This window comes from Pseudophryne corroboree, chromosome 1, assembly GCF_028390025.1.
Source record: "Pseudophryne corroboree isolate aPseCor3 chromosome 1, aPseCor3.hap2, whole genome shotgun sequence".
Lineage (NCBI taxonomy): Eukaryota > Metazoa > Chordata > Amphibia > Anura > Myobatrachidae > Pseudophryne > Pseudophryne corroboree.
The window spans coordinates 115,934,671-115,959,480 of record NC_086444.1 but is presented as its reverse complement, the minus strand read 5'-3'; the positions used below and the strand labels follow the sequence as shown (position 1 = coordinate 115,959,480).

At 48.7% G+C, this 24,810-nt stretch overlaps 1 protein-coding gene across 1 annotated transcript in view; it reads right to left on the bottom strand.

Moving 5' to 3' along the window:
• MTREX (Mtr4 exosome RNA helicase) overlaps positions 1 to 24,810 on the bottom strand; it is a 176,870-nt gene that overhangs the window by 129,554 nt on the left and 22,506 nt on the right. Inside the window, exons 12-15 of the mRNA XM_063962194.1 lie at positions 24,421 to 24,500; positions 12,175 to 12,285; positions 11,205 to 11,306; positions 10,396 to 10,521 (exon numbers count right to left, since the gene is read on the bottom strand). Coding sequence (XP_063818264.1) covers positions 10,396 to 10,521; positions 11,205 to 11,306; positions 12,175 to 12,285; positions 24,421 to 24,500 — 419 coding nt within the window. The remainder of the gene's footprint in view (positions 1 to 10,395; positions 10,522 to 11,204; positions 11,307 to 12,174; positions 12,286 to 24,420; positions 24,501 to 24,810) is intronic.

The following is a 24,810-nucleotide window of genomic DNA, read 5'->3' as shown; positions in this document are numbered from 1 at the left end:
GCGCCGGGATCCCGACAGCCGGCATACCGACACTTTTTCTCCCTCGTGGGGGTCCACGACCCCCCTGTAGGGAGAATAAAATAGTGTGGCGCGCGTAGCGTGGCGAGCGCAGCGAGCCCGCAAGGGGCTCATTTGCGCTCGCCACACTGTCGGTAAGCCGGCGGTCGAGCTCCCGGCGCCGGTATGCTGGTCGCCGGGAGCCCGACCGCCGGCATATCGTAGTGAACCCCATGTAAATAGCAATGAGTATAGCCTCTATCTTTCTGTCCCCAGGATCCTTCATGGTAAAGGAGCCCGGGGCAGGCAGCACCGCCTTTTTGGACAGTCGAGAGACCGATACGTCCACCCCCGGGGGTTCTTCCCAGAATTTCCAACCTTCAGGAGCAAATAGGAAAATGCACAAAAACTTTTTTGACACTTGGAATTTTTTGTCTGGATTTTTCCAGGCCAACTTAAATAGGCCATCTAACTGCAGAATCAGGGAAAGTGGCATTTGGCTTGTTTTGTGTAAAGAAAAACGACTGCTGTGCTGTCCTCTAGAGGAAGCTTTAACACATCCCGTATAGCCAGAATGAGGGGTTCAATACCCTGAGCAGAATCAGGATCCCCACTAATAAGATCTAAGTCCTCCCCATCCTCCTGCATATTCTCCTTTGAATCAGAAAGTAGGGCAGGTAAACCACGCTTTTGTCGAGCTGCGTGAGAGATGGAGGGCTGTGTAGCATCTGCCCTAGCAGCTAAGTCTGCAACAGCCTGTTGTAGTAGCAGTTTTCTGAACTGTAGCAGAGAGTTGTGATGACATATCAAAACATCGTAGTTTTAAGAGCCCCTAGCCAGAGATTGTTTCATGGGAACAATGCAGCCAATCAGTAGATAAGGGAGAGAATCTAGTGTGGCATACACTACAGAGTTTGTGCTTACATACACACAGATAGTAATATTGATCAAGCCTGCCTAGCACACCCCTAGCTGCACAGCCCCAGTGAGGCTGTCAGCTAATTATATTACAGTGAAACACTGGTAAATTCTGTCCTGTAGAGGACTCATATTGTGTACAATAGCTGCTCTCCCCCTTTGCTACATCCTGTACCAGTTTTCCAGCGTGTCTTGTGAGTCAGGAAGAGCTGTTTGTGCTAATTGCTGCTGCAGTAAGCAAAGGAAGGTGACAAAATGCCTCTGGTCCCGCTCTGAGGTAACCCCGTCCCCCCCACACTGGCGCCGGAGCTACAGAGTTTTTTTTATACTGGCAATGTCTCCCATCATGCTTAAAAGCATTGCACCAGTGCTAGTTTAAACCATCTTGAGCCAGTTTATACGGGGAGCTTTAGCGGGTCCCCCCCAGGAGGGTCCTGTATGCCGCCCTCACGTTCAGCCGCACTTTGAACCCCCTTGTACTCACCACAAACGTCACCTTCAGGCTAGTGTTAGTTCTGCTAATCTTGAAAGGCTCATCAGTTTACTAGAAACAGTCTGCAAAACTGCTGAGTGTTACCATATCCCAACTGATTATTGGTCGCAATCTACAATCTGTGAACTCCATACATTGCAGATTTACACTAGCATTTGTCAAATGCCAAATTGCCGCAATTGATTACTGCATGGGGGACCTAGAGGCACATATCCAGATTTCTGAAAGATCAGTGATAAACTCCCGCCCCCCCCTCCTCCTTTCAGACATAGGGCTGCATTCAATGCTTGTCTGATCCTTTCAATGCAGTATTCAATTTGCAGACAAATCCTTTCAGATTTGGCCGTTCCACAATGTCAATTCGACATTTTTTAAAGTCTGATAGACATTGTCGGAAACAGGGCTAAAATCTGTTGGATTTGGCCAGGAATCCGCCAAAACACGTGGATCCGCGGCTAATCCACCGATCCAAGGTGTTTTCCGACAAGTCGGAATTGCCAACCTGTCGGAAAAACGGCAGCCCAATTGAATAGGTCGAAACACCATCCGACCTAAAAAAGTCGGATACCACCCATAAGCCTAAAAACTGGGTTTTTCTGACTTATGTCTGAAAGGGTCTACCCAGGTTGAGAGTCCCAAGGCTGCAACCCTGCTCGCTAGCAGGGATTTTTCTGGGACTCTCAATCCTTATAGACAAACTCAGCTAAGGTCTGAAAGGTGCGACCAGGGTCTTCATGACCCAGGTAACACCTAAAAGAAACTGATTGGCCAAGGACAGCAGCGCTTGGAGATGAGATCATCACAGGCAGCATTACAGGCAGTGAGGGACCCAATTTTGAAAAATGAACAGGTCCCAGAGGCTGCGTTCTCTCTCACCGACGTATGCCTCAGCCAATAGGAATCCTCAGTCCGTCTCCCCATCTAATAGTCTCTGGCAGCAACTCCCCATGGGATTGATGCCCAAGACCTCCCTTTCTCCCCGCCAGCGCACCGCTCCAAGCAGACAGTGTGAGGGAGCAGAGGCTCAGTACTCCAATTAGCAGCAGTGGGCACCAGGCAGTGCTGTCTGATGGCTGCCTCCCTGCATACTACTTAAGGGTCCCATACATTAGAGCGATAATGCCCGATTTCGGGCATTCGGCCCGATATATCGGATGAAATCGGGCATTTTGGAGGCGTTTCCGATCCGAGGCGCGGCCCTGCGAGCATCGGATCGGATCCTCCAGATTGAATGTTCTGCACATTCAATCTAGTCTGACCCCGCAGGCGTGGCTGGGATCGCCCAAGATACATCGTATGCAAAAGAACAGCATACGATGTATCGTGGGCGATCCTGTCCCTGGGAGGCTGCCAGGGGGTGATCGCCCGCGACATGTCCATCTGACATGCCGTGGTAGTGTATGGGGCCCTTTACACCACAGCACGTCTGATCACTGAAAGGACGGCCCAGGCTCCCCGGTAGCGTATGAAGAAGGGCCCAGTGTGAAGGCAGCGCTGGTACTACACGAGGACCTGGGAAGACGTGGCTGCACTGCCTGAGAGGATTCAAGTGAGTGCAAGTGGGTAGTGTGTGGTGGTGTAGTGCTGTGGTTGGCGACTGTGCTGATAAGTAAGGAGGTTCTGTGTGGCGTCTGCTGCAGAGATGGGCCAACTGCTAATACTAATTTCAGCTTCTATCTACCCTTACCCCCAGCACTGCCTGCCCCGGACCTCCTCCTTGCTCCCAGCACTGCCCCAGCTGTTATCTACCCTTACCCATCCATACCCCTTGCACTGACTGCTCCTAACCCCCTCCTTGGCTCCCCAGTATTGCCCCAGCTATCTTCCCTTATCCCCCCCTCCCTACCCACAGCACTACCTGCCACTAAGCCCTCTTTGCCCTCCAGCACTGTCACAACTGCCGTTTGCCCTTACCCGCACCTCTACCCCAACTGCTACCTGCTCCCAGCACTGCCTAAGCTGTCCCCTGACCCCAGCATTGTCTCAATTGCTGCCTTCCTACAGCCTCCTTAATGTGTGATGGGACCCAGAAATAGAGGTTTAGGACCCCAATTTTTTTTTTTTTTTTTTTTTTTTTTTTTAAAGTGAGGCGTTCCAGGAACCCACACATTTTTGTTTTTGTTTAGCACGATCACTGCCACAGGGAGTATTGGACAGAAACCCAAAGATTCTACCAGTTAAAGGCTGCACATCATGCAGCATTTAGAAGTTTTGGGACAGCACCGTCAAGTATGTAGCCCCCTATGTTACTGCAGCCATACCAATACTGGAGAAAGGATGAAGAAACGGTTATGTGTTGGGGCTACAGAGTACCATCTAACAGCAGCTCTCCTTTTTTAATAGAGAAATAGAAGACTTGGCCACTACATCCTTGCCTGGAGGAGGAGTTCTAGCCTCACTTAGTGGGGTGCCCTTAAAGCAGGCATGTCCAAACTGTGGCCCCCCAGCTGTTGAGAAACTACACATCCCAGCATGCCCTGACACAGCTTTAGCATTCTCTGACAGCAACTCTGTCAGGGCATGCTGGGATATGTAGTTTCACAACAGCTGGAGGGCCGCAGTTTGGACATGCCTGCCTTAAAAGCTCTGGTGTGATTTTAGAAAACATAGGTTAAGTGTGCAATTATCCCTGCGCTAACACCTAGTGACCGCAAAAACGCGCTATGGCGTGTATTTTATTCACTTTTGTGGACTTGGGACTCACATTTTCAAAAAAGGCGGGTCCCAGGACGCGATCCGTCCGCAGCCAATCCCGCGGGGGTGGGGTGGGGGCTGAGTGTTCCCGCAGCTCCACTGTTCCCTTCCCTAGTGTTCCCGCAGCCGGACTCGGAGCTGAAGGACCGGGTAAATGGTGTGTGCGACTACGGGGGAATGCAGAGAGGCACGGAAGGGTGCAGGGATCGGCAGCGCATGGAGGAGCTACTGCTGGAGCACCAGCGACTGTGCTCCGCCCTGTGCGTCCTGTACCCGTTGCCAATAGCTGCCACCTGGCCACTGTCACACTCCGCGTGCTTAGGGGTGGTGCAGAGGCGCACAGAGGGGGGAACGCAGAGAGGCACAGAGTTAGGGGGAAGGCAGAGGGACACAGGGAAGGGAGGTCTGGAATGACAGGAGACTGGATTGACACAAGAGTTGTGTATTTTCACTTTGTGGAAAGGACCCAGATGCTACCTTAACACAAGGGGCAGAAGGCTGGAAAGGTAGGGGCTGGAGAGACAAGAGGTTGGAGTAGATTCAGGGGGCAGGAAGTGAGGCAGGGAGCACTAGTCTGGGTGAACCTTTGTTTGATGATGCATTGGTTATATTCCTACACAAACAGGCATCTTACATCCAGGTGATCTCCTACATGAATACAAAATACCGACTGAAGACGCTGCCTGCCCATGGAGGATCCATTTCTTCAGAGGTTCCCCGTTGCAGTGAAACCACCACGTAGGTAAGGTGTATTTGGAATAGAATAGAGGGAAATACTCCCAGAGTGACAAGAAACGGATGGCATATCATTCTGGCACACTCCCATTTCGAGTGACCATGTCCCTAAGACCTAAGCACCACTGCCCACATCACCACCTCACAGACCTGTCCCCGCACACTTCACAGTCACCTACCAGACCTTGCCACCTACCGCCCCTTGTTGCGAGACCACAGCCACTTTCCCAAAAGCGCGCATAAGAGACCACTCTTTCTGGTGCCCACTTTTAAACCCAGTAGCTGCTATCTACCTGTACCCACTCCGTAACCCCAGCACTGCCTGCAGATAGCCCCATTCTTGTCAACAGTACTGCCACAATTACTATCTACCCTTACCCTCTCCCCAGTACTGTTTGCCCCTATAACCATCCTTGCCATCTAGTACTGCCCCAGCTGCTATTTACCCTTTCCCTCTACCTAAACAGCACTGCTTGACACTAGCCCCCTCCCTCCCAGCACTGTCCCAACTGCTTTCTACACTTACCCCTAGCACTGCCTGCCCTTACCCCCCTTTATCCCAACTTCTCCCTGCCTCTATCCCCAGTTCTACCCCAGCTGCTGCTTGCCCTTCAACCTCTTTACCCCAAATGCTACCTGCCCCCAGCACTGTCCAAACTGCTGCCTGCCCTCATCCCTGGGACCCACAATTTTTTTGGCTCACCGCAATCACTGACACCACACGCACTATAAAGTAATGGGAAGATCTCCCACCTCTCAGAGTTTTTATGACGTGTCTGCCATTTCCACTGACTGAGCAGAAACAGAGGATATTTTACTGTTGCCTGTGCTGTGGTATTTGGTTTGAGAGTTCCATGTACTTTAAAAGGCCGTTAAGCAGAAGAAAAAAAAAAGCCACCTTCACCAGTGAAGTGAGAGACTATTACAGGATTAGGATGCATGACGGTATTAGGTGGGAGGAACACACACACACACACACACGTGGATACCATCCTAAAAACCACAGCTTTGGTGACTCAGAGAACCTGTTGGCAGGTGCCCCATTACCACCCAAAGGTTTTGCCAATGAAAATGTTGTCACAGATTGTGCGCAAGGGCGAGAGGTGGGTTAACAAAAACAGTACACCCTGAGAAGCTGCCGTGACTTCTGTAGGGGGCAGTACGTCGTGTCTGCACCGTAACATACTTTACATGCGCTTCTAATAATCTGTGTGCCAGCTTAGCAGACACGTTTTTATGCTGCAGTTACGCATTTAAGTATATCAGACTGATACACTTTACATACTAAATATAAAGGCATTTACCTAAAAGGTATCCGGACTCCAGGTCGACATGGAAAAAGGTCGACATGGAAAAAGGTCGACATGGAAAAAGGTCGACATGGAAAAAGGTCGACATGGAAAAAGGTCGACATGGAAAAAGGTCGACATGAGTTTTTCACGCTTTTTTTTTCTTTCTTTTTTTAACCTTTTCATACTTAACGATCCACGTGGACTACGATTAGAACGGTAAAGTGTGCCGAGCAAAGTGGTAGCAGAGCGAAGGCACCATGCCCGAAGCATGGCAAGCGAAGTGAGCCATGCGAGGGGACGCGGTGCACGAATTGGGGTTCCCTGTCACTATACGAAGAAAACGACACCAAAAACCCCATAAAAAACTCATGTCGACCTTTTTCCATGTCGACCTTTTGTCCATGTCGACCTAAGGTGTGTCGATCAATTGGCATCGACCTAAGGTGTGTCGACCTTTGTGCTGTCGACCCTCAGTCCCAGACCCTACCTAAAACTAGCCAAATGCACCCATTTGTTGCACAGACTATGTTTATTCTGCTCTGTAACTGCATTCCAAATTGGAGGGTATACATTTCCATCATGATTTTACTATGTGAAAATACAATGACCAGAACCAAGCTTTGTAATCACTATGTACGGCACCTCAAAGATTTATAAAAATAGTAGAATCAGGTGTTTTGTGGCTTACGGTCATTAGGTCGACCACTATTGGTCGACGCGAGTTTCACATTTATTTACTTTTTCATACTTTACCATTCCCAATTGTAGTCAACGTGGATCGTAATCTGTGCCGAGCGCAGCAGTAGCAGAACAAGGCACCTTGCCTGAATCGCTCGCCATGCGAGGGGACACGGTGCACTAATTGGGGTTCCCCGTTACTTTACAAAGAAAAACCACCACCAATAAAAAACAAAAAAACTCGTGTCGACCTTTTTCCATGTCGACCTTGCTCATGTGGACCTAATGACCCTGTCGACCTAATGCACGCCGACCAATAGTGGTTGACCCAAGTCCTGTCGACCTAATGACCCATACCCATGATTTGTCTGCTCATCCACCTTTGAGACGTCACTGCGGCCAGTTTAGTAAGGAACGCTCTTCGTTCTGTAGTCTCACAGGAGAACTCTGCAATTACATCATCACACGATCCTCCAACAAGTCTAAGAAAGCAGCACAATAGAAGCAGTGAAGAGCCGTGTGGATCGGAGAGGTAGCAGCTGGGTTCCTGGCCATGTTGGATCCAATACATAAAATTGATGCCAATGTCTATAACCCAGTCCCATCCAGGCTGCAAACAGATGGAATGAATGGAACTAAAATAAGGTGTCATCCAACACCATAGAATTAAAATCACTAAAATAAACAGACTTTTAGTCAAATCCGAGGCGCTAAACCCCTAGATATAAAATGTAAGAAACCTCTAAATGTGCAAAAATATTCTGAAAATGGTCCATAAAAGTTGATAAAACCATGGAATACAAGTGATGGGATAATGTAGTCCTTCTTTTCTACGCAAAGGCCGATATCCCTTATTCCACTGAAGTGTTAAATCATAAGGCTATACAAAAAGCCAGACTGTTTTATTGACATTTATGGACAATTCTTGTAATATATTCTAGCATGTTTAGAGGTTTCTAATTAAATACACAGGGGTTTAGTGCATTGTATTTGTCCAAGTCTGTTTATTTTAGTATTTTTGGAGCCAGTACCAATTATCATCACTGCCAACCAATCAACAAGGATAGAACATGGAGTAATTATAGATTAGAAATGCAAGCCAATAGCCGCTATGACGGAGGTAAGCGTTATACAATACTGCACACACAATGGATAGCGAAGATAGATACTGCGGGCTGATTCCAAGTTGTAAGCATCCGCCACGTTTTGCACTGCACAATCACACAAGGGGTACATATACACCTCTGCTGACTAAATAGGTAAAAACAGGTTGGGCACGTGATACCAGCGGTTAAAATACTGAAGCCGGAATCCAGACAGTCAGAGTGCCGGCAGGGGGGCGAGCGGAACAAAGACCCTTGCGGACTCGGTGGCTTTCCGCAGGTTCTATTCCAACTCTATGGGTATCGTGGACACCCAGGAGTGGAAATGGCTGTGGCTGTAGCTGCGCTGCCGGCATTCTGGCAGTCGGGATTCTGGAGTCTGTATTTTGACTGTCGGGATTCCGACGACATCCTGATAAAACTCAGCTGCAACGAGCCGCGTACACATAAGGTAAGTGTGCTGTTGATGCGGAGAATTAATTGCGGGCAGATCGGTGTATACAGAGATACAGGCTGATTTCAGACTGATCTTTTACACCAAAGCATAGAGCTGGTACCAATAAGCAGCTGTAATCACTTTCACAAGCAAATGTATGGGGGCGGAGCAGCCGATACGGAGCACAGACAGAAATCGTTGGCTACTGTCAAGCTTGTGACACTGTGGTTTTGTACTAGACTCTGAACCAGGATCTATGGCAGGGGTGTCCAAACTTATTGCAAAGAGGGCTAGATTTGGCGAGATGAAAATGTGTGGGGGCCGACCAGATACACATTATATGCCCCCAGCAGTGCTGCCAGATACACATTATATACCCCCAGCAGTGCTGCCAGATATACATTATATACCCCCAGCAGTGCTGCCAGAATCATCCATACACAGTGTGCCAATACCCCTAATCCCCCCTCCCTCCAGCATACTGCAGCATCGTACAGCACTCCTGCCCCCACCACCAGCACACTCACCAGAAAGACGGCAAAAACTTCAAAGCGGCGGCCGGCACCCCTCACCTGCTCCAGACAGCAAGAAAGCCAGAAAGTCCTTCCGCCTCTCCTGGGAAGCTAAATGCGCGCTCGCGGGGCACAACAATCAGCTGCTGCGGGGACACCACTGGACTGCGCTGACCTTACTGTGCGTCCTGCGTCTACTGCTCAGCCCGCTTCCGGCTGCACAGAGGCTGCGGGCCGGTGAAAATGTGAGCAAATGGGAAATGTGAGCAGAGGCTGCGGGCCGGTGGAGATGTCAGCACGGGCCACAATTGGCCCTCGGGCTGGACTTTGGACATGCCTGATCTATGGGGAAGATTTTGATTGGCAATGGGGACAGAAGAAAATCTGTGTCCGCTATAAATCACTTAAGCACACGGAGTGAGTTCGCTAGTGGCTAGTATATGGATTGATCCATCTATTGATCCTTTGACGGACTACACCATCTTTTCCATCTAGTAGGGGTGCAGATGGAGGTGGGGCGCCTGAATTAGACAGATTTTTAGAACCCAGCATAGGGTGGGTGCACGTCCCAATACTAGACATGACTGGGGGCGGAAATACAGCGAGGACAGGGTACCACATGAAGATATAAGAATTTTCTACATACACGGACGGAATCTCCTATTAGCATAACTTAAGGGTCCTACACATTAGGCGATATGCCGCCGAGGTGCCAGACGGCCAACCCGGCAGCGGGGGAGGGGGGGGGGGGGGGGGAGTGACGTGGGGATTTAAGTTTCTTCACTCACTCCCCCCGGTCACCCGGCCCCATAGCAATGCATGCCAATGTGGACAAGATTGTCCATATTGGCATGCATGTATAAGTGACCCGGCACCAACGGCGAATGAGCGTGGGGTCGCGTATCGTTCATCATTGGTGCATACACACTGAAAGATAACGTGATCGTTCATATCTTTTAATGATATCGCCTAATGTGTAGGGCCTATTAGTAGGTAGAATGCTGCTCGGAACAGCGGCCGCAGATGCGTCAGAATCAGAACCACTCCCTATATGTGCGACTTGGACATATTGCTGTAATTATACAGGAAGGGAGCAAACCACTGTCACTGTACAACCATCCCCAGTACAACAGTCTTGCGACTATACTAATCCTGGGAACATTACATATTATTGTACCGCAGGGCTGTAACAGCAGCTTTGTAATCCTTCCCTTTACTGCTCTCAGTGCAAATCATAACGCATCCCAGAAATCATCTTGTGACTCCCTACTATTAGCCATGACATCAAATATATGCACTAGTATACTATCTGTGTACAAAGCATGAAGCCACCGTGTTAATTTCATTTGTTGTTAAATTACTATTTTCTTTTTCTTTTTTTTAATTTAGCTTTAATTAGTAATGCATGCAATACCTCTAATTTCTCTCCATCTACCAGTACCAGACGTTGCTCCTCTAAAACACATTCCATTATACAGTGGTCTATATACAGTACTAGACACCTGTGACCGAGCGATCTAGTAATCCAGCAAGTTACCTTCAGCAGCTGCTTCCCAATCGCAGGGCTCATTTTCTCATCAACCATGAGAATTACTATCCCCCTCTCATCCATCCCGCGTCTCCCGGCACGACCAGACATCTGAATATACTCCCCTGAAGAGAGCTAGCAAAGACGAAACGCATCAGAATGTTCTCTAATACACTTTATGTAGCTGTATTATAGTAGAATCTGATCAGCTAATTTGATGGAAAACATGAAGGGGGAAATTTACTAAAACATCTAAAAAATAAAAGTGGTGATGTTCCCCGTAGCAAACCAGATTCTGTCTATAATTTTCTAGTATGTAATAGAGAAATGATAGACAGAATCTGATTGGTTGCTATTAGATCCTAGAAAACTATAGACCGAATCTGGTTGCTATGGGCAACATCACTTTCATTTTTAGAAGCTTTAGTAAATTTATCCCAAAGAGTATAATCAGAGGTACAGAGAAATGATTTGCAGCAACATGTACATTGTTACATTTACAACGCTCTTCCCATTTTAATAAGTAGATTAGCCACTAAGGGTAGATGGCGCCCCCTACTTGTGAACTTATGATGTGTGCTGTGATCGCCTGTGATCCCAGCCAACAGGGTAAATACTAAGCAGAGCCTGTTGTACCTATGCAGATGTCACTGTATGAATGTTCTATATTCCTTTATCTGTATCTTTATAATTATTCTCTCCGATTCATAATGTGAAAAATCTGCACAATCTGAGCCCAGACATCTAGAACATTAGTAAACGCGATACACACTTTATCTTCCTCATATGAAAATGCAAAATGTGGAATAAATAATCACCCAGCGATGGTCCTTGCCATCATACTTCCTGGCATTGGTGAACAGAACCGTCCTGGCCGGCATGTTTATTCCCATAGCAAATGTCTCTGTGGCGAACAGGGCCTGTTGAGAAACAGAGAACATTTAAGAGAAAGCATCTGAACACAAACAAAATAACATCCTGTACACACAATGATGGCGCAGAAGAGAGGGCCTGAAATAATATATCATGGCTAGGAACAGCATGTAGGCAATAGGGCTGTATTTTCCAAACAGGCAATGGAGCCAACATTGGCTATACGGGAGACCAGAAGGTGAGGTTAGAGGTCTGTCTTTAACCACTTGTCTGGCATGGTCGCGCCTGCAAGTGCTTTATCTGACCTGGTCGCACAGGATGTGACCAGTCAGATAGACAGTGTTAGCAGCGGCGGGGAAGGGAAACTTCCCTCCACTGCAGCTCTCAGGGGGAGCAGAAGGCCCCTCTGTCTCCCTGCACTCTCCCCTACTGATTGCTGTGCTGCCGATCGGTCAGCACAGCAGGATCCCCCACCTCCAGCGGCTGCAGACAATAGCAGCCGCTGGGGAAGTGTAAATTAACCCCCCACCCCCCGAGTCCCCCCTGTGTACCTGGAGGCTATCCTGGCTTTCAAAATGAAAGCTGCGATGGTCGCGATGTTCCCGATAGATGTTTGGTGGGGGAAAAAATATATATATATTTTTTTTTTTTTTAAACTAAAATCATTTTGGATTAGGTTAAATTTACGGTCTTCACCTAATTCACTCATAAAAACCCGACAATTTCGGAGCGGTTTTTTTTTTTTTGGGGGGGGGGGGGGGATTGTCAGTTAAGTGGTTAAAAGACCTGCAAGTATGAACTGCTGCATTGGAGGATTACCTCTGTAGTAACTAAAACTCCAGGCATCTAACACCACAATGTCACGTGCACATCTGACAGCAGCGCTGATCTCCCCTAACATTGCCATACTCTTACCTTAAGCAAACCCTCAGAGAAGAGGATCTCTATCGTTTCCTTTAGTATGGGAAGCAGCCCACCATGATGTATGCCTATACCTCGCTTCAGAAGAGGCAGCACATGCTCCACCTATGAAAGCAGAAAGAACAATCTGTCATGCTGCAGATAACCTGAAGATCAGAAAGCATTATTAGTTCCATACAGCATTAACTGTTCTAGCCATAGCCTCGCATTGAAGGACTTCCCAAGGTGATGCCAGTGGGAGGACACCCTTTACCTCTGTTAAAATATATTACCTGGCCACTCCATTACAGACTTCCTTATGACAGTGTCCCAATTAACATTTACTTATATAATTCCAGCATATTCCGTTGTGCTTTAGGACTACATAAAATGCCAGTATGCAGTCACCAGGGACGCTGTGAGGTCACTAGTCCGGACGCGGTGGTGTATGAAGCACAATGCACATCTATACAGCAAGTCTGCAAAGTGGCCAGTCCCTCTCTGTTGCAGAGTTAGATCACCCTAGTATTCCAGCCTGCTTCAGGAGAGTGAAGTAGAGCACAGGAGACAAAGGGGGGAGGGGGGGGGGGTCGATGTATCAAGCTTTCTAAAGAGTGAAGAAGTGTAGACGTTGCCATAGTAACTGATCTACAGAATGATAAGTAAAAATAAGAATTTACTCACCGGTAATTCTATTTCTCGTAGTCCGTAGTGGATGCTGGGGACTCCGTAAGGACCATGGGGAATAGCGGGATCCGCAGGAGACTGGGCACTCTAAAGAAAGATTTAGTACTACATCTGGTGTGCACTGGCTCCTCCCTCTATGCCCCTCCTCCAGACCTCAGTTAAGGAAACTGTGCCCGGAAGAGCGGACATTACAAGGAAAGGATTTTGGAATCCAGGGTAAGACTCATACCAGCCACACCAATCACACTGTACAACTTGTGATAAACTTACCCAGTTAACAGTATGAACAACAACTGAGCATCACTCAACCGATGCTACATAACCATAACCCTTTGTTAAGCAATAACTATATACACGTATTGCAGAAAGTCCGCACTTGGGACAGGCGCCCAGCATCCACTACGGACTACGAGAAATAGAATTACCGGTGAGTAAATTCTTATTTTCTCTAACGTCCTAGTGGATGCTGGGGACTCCGTAAGGACCATGGGGATTATACCAAAGCTCCCAAACGGGCGGGAGAGTGCGGATAACTCTGCAGCACCGAATGGGCAAACACCAGGTCCTCCTCAGCCAGGGTATCAAACTTGTAGAACTTTGCAAATGTGTTTGAACCCGACCAAGTAGCTGCTCGGCAAAGCTGTAATGCCGAGACCCCTCGGGCAGCTGCCCAAGAAGAGCCCACCTTTCTTGTGGAATGGGCTTTTACCGATTTTGGATGCGGCAATCCAGCCGCAGAATGAGCCTGCTGAATCGTGTTACAGATCCAGCGAGCAATGGTTTGCTTTGAAGCAGGAGCACCCAGCTTGTTGTATGCATACAGGATAAACAGCGAGTCAGTCTTCCCGACTCCAGCCGTCCTGGCAACATAGATCTTCAAAGCCCTGACTACATCAAGCAACTTGGAATCCTCCAAGTCACGAGTAGCCGCAGGCACCACAATGGTTTGGTTCAGATGAAAAGATGACACCACCTTTGGCAGAAACTGCGGACGAGTTCGCAATTCTGCCCTGTCCATATGGAAAACCAGATAGGGGCTTTTACATGACAAAGCCGCCAATTCTGACACACGCCTAGCTGAGGCTAGGGCCAACAGCATGACCACTTTCCACGTTAGATACTTCAGCTCCACCGTCTTAAGTGGCTCAAACCAGTGGGATTTCAGGAAAGCCAATACCACGTTAAGATCCCAAGGTGGCACAAAAGGAGGCTGAATATGCAGCACTCCCTTAACAAACGTCTGAACCTCAGGCAGTGAAGCCAGTTCTTTTTGAAAGAAAATGGATAGGGCCGAAATCTGGACCTTTATGGACCCTAATTTAGGCCCATAGTCACACCTGACTGTAGGAAGTGCAGGAATCTACCCAGCTGGAATTCCTCCGTAGGGGCCTTCCTGGCCTCGCACCAAGTAACATATTTTCGCCATATACGGTGATAATGTTTTGCGGTCACGTCCTTCCTAGCCTTTATCAGCGTAGGAATAACTGCTTCCGGAATGTCCTTTTCTGCTAGGATCCGGTGTTCAACCGCCATGCCGTCAAACGCAGCCGCGGTAAGTCTTGGAACAGACAAGGCCCTTGTTGTAACAGGTCCTGTCTGAGAGGCAGAGGCCATGGGTCCTCTGTGAGCATTTCTTGCAATTCCGGGTACCAAGTCCTTCTTGGCCCATCCGGAACAATGAGTATTGTTCTCACTCCTCTTTTTCTTACAATTCTCAGCACCTTTGGTATGAGAGGAAGAGGAGGAAACACACAGACTGACTGGAACACCCACGGTGTTACTAGTGCGTCCACAGCTATCGCCTGAGGGTCCCTTGACCTGGCGCAATATCTTTTTAGCTTTCTGTTGAGACGGGACGCCATCATGTCCACCTGTGGCAGTTCCCATCGATTTGCAATCTGCGTGAAGACTTCTTGATGAAGTCCCCACTCTCCCGTGTGGAGGTCGTGTCTGCTGAGGAAGTCTGCTTCTAAGTTGTCCACTCCCGGAATGAACACTGCTGACAGTGCTAGTACGTGATTCTCCGCCCACCGAAGAATCCTGGTGGCTTCCCCTGGCGGTTTACATGGGCCACTGCCGTGATGTTGTCTAACTGAATCAGCACTGGTTGGTTTCGAAGCAGAGGCTCCGCTTGACTCAGGGCGTTGTATATGGCCCTTGGTTCCAGGATATTGATGTGCAGACAAGTCTCCTTGCTTGACCACAGCCCTTGGAAGTTTCTTCCTTGCGTGACTGCCCCTCACCCTCGGAGGCTTGCATCCGTGGTCACCAGGATCCAGTCCTGTATGCCGAATCTGCGGCCCTCGAGGAGGTGAGCACCTTGTAGCCACCATAGAAGAGACACCCTGGCCCTGGGGGACAGGGTGATCATCCGATGCATCTGAAGATGCGATCCGGACCACTTGTCCAGCAGATCCCACTGAAAGATCCTCGCATGGAACCTGCCGAAGGGAATGGCTTCGTATGACGCCACCATCTTTCCCAGGACTCGCGTGCAGCGATGCACCGACACCTGTTTCGACTTTAGGAGGTTTCTGACCAGAGTCACGAGCTCCTGAGCCTTCTCCTCCGGGAGAAACACCTTCTTCTGGTCTGTGTCCAGAATCATGCCCAGGAAGGGCAGACGCGTCGCAGGAATCAGCTGCAACTTTGGAATGTTCAGAATCCAGCCGTGTTGACGCAACACTTCCTGAGAGTGTGCTACGCTGATCAGCAACTGCTCCCTGGACCTCGCCTTTATGAGGAGATCGTCCAAGTATGGAATAATTGTAACCCCTTGCTTCCGAAGGAGCACCATCATTTCTGCCATCACCTTGGTAAAAACTCTCGGTGCCGTGGACAGGCCAAACGGCAACGTCTGGAATTGGTAATGACAGTCCCGTACCACAAACCTGAGGTACTCCTGATGAGGCGGATAAATGGGGACATGCAAGTAAGCATCCTTGATGTCCAGAGACACCATAAAAATAAGAATTTACTTACCGATAATTCTATTTCTCGTAGTCCGTAGTGGATGCTGGGAACTCCGTAAGGACCATGGGGAATAGCGGCTCCGCAGGAGACAGGGCACATCTAAAGAAAGCTTTAGGATCACCTGGTGTGCACTGGCTCCTCCCCCTATGACCCTCCTCCAAGCCTCAGTTAGGATACTGTGCCCGGACGAGCGTACACAATAAGGAAGGATTTTGAATCCCGGGTAAGACTCATACCAGCCACACCAATCACACTGTACAACTTGTGATCTGAACCCAGTTAACAGCATGATAATAGAGAAGCCTCTATAAAAGATGGCTCACTACAACAATAACCCGAATTTTTTGGTAACAATAATTATGTACCAGTATTGCAGACAATCCGCACTTGGGACGGGCGCCCAGCATCCACTACGGACTACGAGAAATAGAATTATCGGTAAGTAAATTCTTATTTTCTCTGACGTCCTAGTGGATGCTGGGAACTCCGTAAGGACCATGGGGATTATACCAAAGCTCCCAAACGGGCGGGAGAGTGCGGATGACTCTGCAGCACCGAATGAGAGAACTCCAGGTCCTCCTCAGCCAGGGTATCAAATTTGTAGAATTTTACAAACGTATTTGCTCCTGACCAAGTAACTGCTCGGCAAAGTTGTAAAGCCGAGACCCCTCGGGCAGCTGCCCAAGATGAGCCCACCTTCCTTGTGGAGTGGGCATTTTAAGATTTTTGGCTGTGGCAGGCCTGCCACAGAATGTGCAAGCTGAATTGTACTACAAATCCAACGAGCAATCGTCTGCTTAGAAGCAGGAGCACCCAGTTTGTTGGGTGCATACAGGATAAACAGCGAGTCAGATTTTCTGACTCCAGCCGTCCTGGAAACATATATTTACAGGGCCCTGACCACGTCAAGCAACTTGGAATCCTCCAAGTCCTTAGTAGCCGCAGGTACCACAATAGGTTGCTTCATGTGAAATGCAGAAACCACCTTAGGTAGAAATTGAGGACAAGTCCTCAATTCTGCCCTGTCAGAATGAAAAATTAAATAAGGGCTTTTATATGATAAAGCCGCCAATTCTGACACACGCCTGGCTGAAGCCAGGGCTAACAGCATCGTCACCTTCCATGTGAGATATTTTAAGTCCACAGTGGTGAGTGGTTCAAACCAATGTGACTTTAGGAAACTCAACACAACATTGAGATCCCAAGGTGCCACTGGAGGCACAAAAGGAGGCTGTATATGCAGTACCCCTTTTACAAATGTCTGAACTTCAGGCACTGAAGCCAGTTCCTTTTGGAAGAAAATCGACAGGGCCGAAAATTGAACCTTAATGGACCCTAATTTTAGGCCCATAGACAGTCCTGTTTGCAGGAAATGGAGGAAACGACCCAGTTGAAATTCCTCTGTAGGGGCCTTCTTGGCCTCCCACCACGCAACATATTTTCGCCAAATGCGGTGATAATGTTTTGCGGTTACGTCCTTCCTGGCCTTGACCAGGGTAGGGATGACTTCATCTGGAATGCCTTTTTCCTTCAGGATCCGGCGTTCAACCACCAAGCCGTCAAACGCAGCCGCGGTAAGTCTTGGAACAAACAAGGCCCCTGCTGGAGCAGGTCCTTTCTTAGAGGTAGAGGCCACGGTTCGTCCGTGAGCATCTCTTGAAGTTCCGGATACCAAGTTCTTCTTGGCCAATCCGGAGCCACGAGTATCGTTCTTACTCCCCTTTGCCGTATAATTCTCAGTACTTTTGGTATGAGAGGCAGAGGAGGGAACACATACACTGACTGGAACACCCACGGTGTTACCAGAGCGTCCACAGCTATTGCCTGAGGGTCTCTTGACCTGGCGCAATACCTGTCCAGTTTTTTGTTGAGGCGGGACGCCATCATATCCACCTTTGGTTTTTCCCAACGGTTCACAATCATGTGGAAGACTTCTGGATGAAGTCCCCACTCTCCCGGGTGTAGATCGTGTCTGCTGAGGAAGTCTGCTTCCCAGTTGTCCACTCCCGGAATGAACACTGCTGACAGTGCTATCACATGATCTTCCGCCCAGCGAAGAATCCTTGCAGCTTCTGCCATTGCCCCCCTGCTTCCCGTGCCGCCCTGTCTGTTTACGTGGGCGACTGACGTGATGTTGTCCGATTGGATCAATACCGCCTGACCCTGAAGCAGGGGTTTCGCTTGACTTAGGGCATTGTAAATGGCCCTTAGTTCCAGAATGTTTATATGAAGAGATGTCTCCAGGCTTGACCATAAGCCCTGGAAATTCCTTCCCTGTGTGACTGCTCCCCAGCCTCGCAGGCTGGCATCCGTGGCCACCAGGACCCAGTCCCGAATGCCGAATCTGCGGCCCTCTAGAAGATGAGCACTCTGCAACCACCACAGGAGGGATACCCTTGTCCCCGGTGACAGGGTTATCCGCTGAAGCATCTGAAGATGCGACCCGGACCATTTGTCCAGTAGGTTCCACTGGAAAGTCTTGCGTGGAATCTGCCGAATGGGATTGCTTCGTAGGAAGCCACCATTTTTACCCAGAACCCTTGTGCATTGATGCACTGAGACTTGGTTCGGTTTTAGGAGGTTCCTGACTAGCTCGGATAACTCCCTGGCTTTCTCCTCCGGGAGAAACACCTTCTTTCTGGACTGTGTCCAGGATCATCCCTAGGAACAGAAGACAAGTCGTCGGAACCAGCTGCGATTTTGGAATATTGAGAATCCAATCGTGCTGCCGCAACACTACCTGAGATAGTGCTACACCGACTTCCAAGTGTTCCCTGGATCTTACCCTTATCAAGGAATCGTCCAAGTAAGGGATAACTAAAATTTCCTTCCTTCGAAGGGATATCATTTCGGCCATTACCTTGGTAAAGACCCGGGGTGCCGTGGACCATCCCTACGGCAGCGTCCGAACTGATAGTGACAGTTCTGTACCATAACCTGAAATACCCTTGGTGAGAAGGGTAAATTTTGACATGAAGGTAAGCATCCTTGATGTCCCGAGACATCATGTAGTCCCCTTCTTCCAGGTTTGCAATCACTGCTCTGAGTGACTCAATTTTGAATTTGAACCTCTGTATGCAAGTGTTCAAAGATTTTAGATTTTAAAATCGGTCTCACCGAGCCGTCTGGCTTCGGTACCACAATAGTGTGGAATAATACCCCGTTCCCTGTTGCAGGAGGGGTATCTTGATTATCACCTGCTGGGAATACAGCTTGTGAATGGTTTCCAAAACTGCCTCCCTGTCAGCGGGAGACGTCGGTAAAACAGACCTTTGGAAACGGCGAGGGGGATACGTCTCGAATTCCAATTTGTACCCCTGAAATATTACCTGAAGGATCCAGGGGTCTACTTGCGAGTGAGCCCACTGCGCACTGAAATTCATTGAGAACGGGACCCCACCGTGCCTGAACTTGTAAAGCCCTAGCGTCATACTGAGGGCTTGGCAGAGGCGGAAAAGAGTTTCTGTTCCTTGGAACTGGCTGATCTCTGCAGCCATTTTCCTCTCCCTCTGTCACGAGCAGAAAAGAGGAACCCTTTTGTCCGCTTGCCAACCAGGACTGCGCCTGATAATACGGCGTCTTATTTTGAGAGGCGACCTGGGGTACATCCCCTTTTTTGTTAAGGCAATACTTCCAAATGCCGTTTGGAATCCGCATCACCTGACCACTTTACTGGTATAATTGGACAACGCACTTATACTTGATGCCAGTCGTCAAATATTCCGCTGTGCATCATGCATATATAGAAATGCATCTTTTAATTGCTCTATAGGCAATAATATACTGTCCTTATCTAGGATATCAAATTTCCAGTCAGGGAATCCGACCACGCCAACCCAGCACTGCACATCCAGGCTGAGGCGATTGCTGGTCGCAGTATAACACCAGTATGTGTGTAAATACATTTTTGGATACCCTCCTGCTTTCTATCAGCAGGATCCCTAAGGGCGGCCATCTCCAGAGAGGGTAGAGCCCTTGTTCTTACAAGCGTGTGAGCGCCTTATCCCCCCTAGGGGGTGTTTCCCAACGCACCCTAACCTCTGGCGGGAAAAGGTATACTGCCAATAACTTTTTAGAAATTATCAATTGTTATCGGGGGGAAACCCACGCATCATCACACACCTCATTTTATTTCTCAGATTCAGGAAAACTACAGGAAGTTTTTCCTCACCAAACATAATACCCCTTTTTTTTTTTGGTGGTATTTATATTATCAGAAGAGTGTAAACTTTTTCCATTGCCTCAATCATGCAATGTGTGGCCCTATTGGAAATCACTGTTGTCTCTTCACCGTCGACACAGGAGTCAGTATCCGTGTCGGCGTCTGTATCTGAGGTAACGGGCGCTTTAGAGCCCCTGTATGAGACGTCTGGACATGCACAAGCTGAGTAGCCGGCTGTCTCATGTCAACCACTGTCTTTTATACAAAGCTGACACTGTCACGCAATTTCAACAGTACATCCACTCAGGTGTCGACCCCCCAGGGGGTGACAACACTATTACAGACACTCTACTCCGTCTCCTCATCATTTTTCTCCTCATACATGTCGACACAAACGTACCGACACACAGCACACACACAGGGAATGCTCTGATAGAGGACAGGACCCCACTAGCCCTTCGGGGAGACAGAGGGAGAGTTTGCCAGCACACACCAGAGCGCTATATATATATACAGGGATAACCTTATATAAGTGTTTTTCCCTTTATAGCTGCTGTATTGTTTATACTGCGCCTAATTTGTGCCCCCCTCTCTTTTTTAACCCCTTTCTGTAGTGTAGTGACTGCAGGGGAGAGCCAGGGAGCTTCCCTCCAACGGAGCTGTGAGGGAAAATGGCGCCAGTGTGCTGAGGAGATAGGCTCCGCCCCTTTCTCGGCGTCCTTATCATCCGTTTTCTTGTATGTTTTGGCAGGGGTTAAATGCATCCATATAGCCCAGGAGTTATATGTGATGCATTTCTTTTAGCCATAAAAGGTTTTCTATCGATTTATTGCGTCTCAGGGCGCTGCCCCCCCAGCGCCCTGCACCCTCAGTGACCGGAGTGTGAAGTGTGCTGAGAGCAATGGCGCACAGCTGCGGTGCTGTGCGCCTACCTTTATCTGAAGACAGGAAAGTCTTCTGCCGCCGATTTTTCCGGACCTCTTCGCTCTTCTGGCTCTGTAAGGGGGCCGGCGGCGCGGCTCCGGTGACCCATCCAGGCTGAACCTGTGATCGTCCCTCTGGAGCTAATGTCCAGTAGCCTAAGAAGCCCAATCCACTCTGCACGCAGGTGAGTTCGCTTCTTCTCCCCTTAGTCCCTCGATGCAGTGAGCCTGTTGCCAGCAGGTCTCACTGAAAATAATAAACCTAAACTAAAACTTTCACAAAGAGCTCAGGAGAGCCCCTAGTGTGCACCCTTCTCGTCGGGCACAGAAAATCTAACTGAGGCTTGGAGGAGGGTCATAGGGGGAGGAGCCAGTGCACACCAGGTGATCATAAAGCTTTCTTTAGATGTGCCCTGTCTCCTGCGGAGCCGCTATTCCCCATGGTCCTTACGGAGTTCCCAGCATCCACTAGGACGTCAGAGAAATCCCCTTCCTCCAGGCTTGCAATGACCGCTCTGAGCGATTCCATTTTGAACTTGAACTTCTTCAGGTAAATGTTAAGGGATTTTAAATTTAAAATGGGTCTGAACGAACCGTCCGGTTTCGGTACCACAAACATAGTGGAATAGTAGCCCCTTCCCCGTTGAAGGGGGGGGGGGGGGGGACCTCTACCACCACTTTCTGGAGAAAAAGTTTGTGAATTGCCTCCAATACTATCTCCCTTTCCATGGGGGAAGTTGGTAAAGCCGATTTTAGGTAACGGTGAGGGGGCATCACCTCGAATTCCAGCTTGTATCCCTGAGACACAATTTGTATAGCCCAAGGATCCACCTGTGAGCGAACCCACTGGTGGCTGAAATGTCGGAGACGCGCCCCCACTGCTCCTGACTCCGCCTGTGGAGCCCCAGCGTCATGCGGTGGATTTAGTGGAAGCCGGGGAAGACTTTTGTTCCTGGGAACTAGCTGCATGGTGCAGCTTTTTTCCTCTACCCCTGCCAAGAAAGGACGCACCTCTGACCTTCTTGCTCCTCTGAGAACGAAAGGACTGCGTTTGGTAATACGGTGCTTTCTTAGGTTGTGGAGGGACATAAGGCAAGAAATTTGACTTCCCAGCCGTAGCTGTGGAAACTAGGTCCGAGAGACCGTCCCCAAACAATTCCTCACCCTTATAAGGTAAAACCTCCATGTGTTTTTTAGAGTCGGTATCCCCTGTCCATTGCAGAGTCCATAAGACCCTTCTGGCAGAAATGGACATTGCGTTAACTCTAGAGCCCAGCAGGCAAATGTCCCTCTGGGCATCCCGCATATATAGGACCGCGTCCTTGATATGTGCCAGGGTCAGTAGAACAGTGTCCCAGTCCAGGGTATCTAACTCCTCAGACAGAGAATCCGTCCATGCAGCTACCGCACTACACATCCAGGCCGAAGCAATTGCTGGCCTCAGCAGTGTGCCAGAATGTGTATAAACAGACTTCAGGATAGCTTCCTGCTTTCTATCCGCAGGATCCTTTAGGGTGGCCGTATCCGGAGACGGCAGGGCCACCTTCTTGGACAAGCGTGTCAACGCCTTGTCTACCCTAGGGGAGGATTCCCAGCGTAACCTGTCCGTTGGCGGGAAAGGATACGCCATAAGTAATCTCTTGGAAACTATCACCTTCCTGTCAGGGGAATCCCACGCTTTTTCACATAATTCATTTAATTCATGTGAAGGGGGAAAAGTCACTTCATGCTTTTTCTCCCCATACATATAAATCCTCTGGTCAGGGACAGGATTTTCCTCAGAAATGTGTAATACATCCTTCATAGCTACAATCATGTAGAGGATGGCTTTAATCATTTTAGGCTGCAACTTTGCCTCATCGTCATCGACACTGGAGTCAGATTCCGTGTCGACATCTGTGTCAACTATCTGGGATAGTGTGCGCTTTTGAGACCCTGACGGCCTCTGCGCTGTAGGATCAGGTATGGGTTGAGACCCTGACTGTCCCCCGGTTACAGTTTTATCCAATCTGTTATGCAAGGAGTTTACATTATCATTTAACACCTTCCACATATCCATCCAATCAGGTGTCGGCACCGTCGGCGGCGACACCACACTCAGCTGCACTTGTTCTGCCTCCACGTATCCTTCATCAAACATGTCGACACAGGCGTACCGACACACACACAGGGAATGCTCTGACTGAAGACAGGACCCCACAAAGGCTTTTGGGGAGACAGAGAGAGTATGCCAGCACACACCCCAGCGCTATATAACCCAGGGATTACACTGTACCATAGTGTTTACCCTGTGGCTGCTGATATATATATATATATATATATATATACACACACACACATACATACATACATACATACATATATATATATATACATACACTGCGCCTAAATTTAAGTGCCCCCCCTCTCTTATTTACCCTTTAATGCACCTGTATACTGCAGGGGAGAGCGTCCTTCCAGCGGAGCTGTGAAGAGAAAATGGCGCTGGTGTGCTGAGGAAGAAGGCCCCGCCCCCTCAGCGGCGGGCTTCTGTCCCGCTTTAATGTGTAAAAAATGGCGGGGTGCTCGGGCATATATACAGTCCCAGACTGTATATATGTCTCTTTTTGCCAAAAAGGTACTTAATTGCTGCCCAGGGTGCCCCCTCCCTGCGCCCAACAGTGACCGGAGTGTGCGGTGTGCTGTGGGAGCAATGGCGCACAGCTGCAGTGCTGTGCGCTACCTTAAGTGAAGACAGGAGTCTTCAGCCGCCGATTTCAATGTCTTCATGCTTCTGCTGCTTCTGTTCTTCTGGCTCTGTGAGGGGGACGGCGGCGCGGCTCCGGGAACGGACTATCAGGGTTAGGTACCTGTGTTCGATCCCTCTGGAGCTAATGGTGTCCAGTAGCCTAAGAAGCGCTACCTAGCTGCCGTGAGGTTTGCTTCTCTCCCCTCAGTCCCTCGTAGCAGAGAGTCTGTTGCCAGCAGAAGCTCTCTGAAAATAAAAAACCTAACAAAATACTTTATTTTCTAGCAAGCTCAGGAGAGCCCACTAGGAGCACCCAGCTCAGCCGGGCACAGATTCTAACTGAGGTCTGGAGGAGGGGCATAGAGGGAGGAGCCAGTGCACACCAGATAGTACTAAATCTTTCTTTAGAGTGCCCAGTCTCCTGCGGAGCCCGCTATTCCCCATGGTCCTTACGGAGTCCCCAGCATCCACTAGGACGTTAGAGAAAACGAATTTAATGAATCACTCTTTCGAATGCTTGCTACATATCCTCCATAGTTATGCAAGTTTTTTTTCCCATGTTACTTTTTCAGCTCAACTACATGTTATTCTTTCGAATAACATCAAATCGCAGTTTTAAATTGCTGTTTGAAGACCTCAACCAAAGTAACCTGTAGCATTAACTCATATTTGCCGCATGACTTTATAATTCCATAAAGAGCACATTTTAGAAAGATTACAAACAGCTATAAAAAGGTACGAGATTGGTCTACAAAACCAACTGGCTGAGGATAGACCAGGCGCCTAACCTGTGGCAGCTTCTTATCCTCATCAGACAGGCAATCTATGGCGTTATTGAACACTTCCTCCACCATCTTCTTCTCCTCATCTGCAGGTGAGAAGGGATCATTAACATGTCGTGGAAATAAAAGGAGATTTTCTGAATGGCTAAGAAACACGTTACAAATGTATGTATTTTGGTAGTTTTATTAAAAAATAAAAACATGACAGCAGAAAATATTCTTACTCGCCAGATAATTTAGGGAAGTAGAAAGGAAGCCGGTTATAAAGATTTTGCAAGAGGACTACTGCTCCTAATCAAAAACGGATTCTACAGTTACTCCTCGCTGCGACTAAAGGTTCATTAACAAGATTATCGCCATGCATGCTCATATATGCGACACATTAATATCATTGAT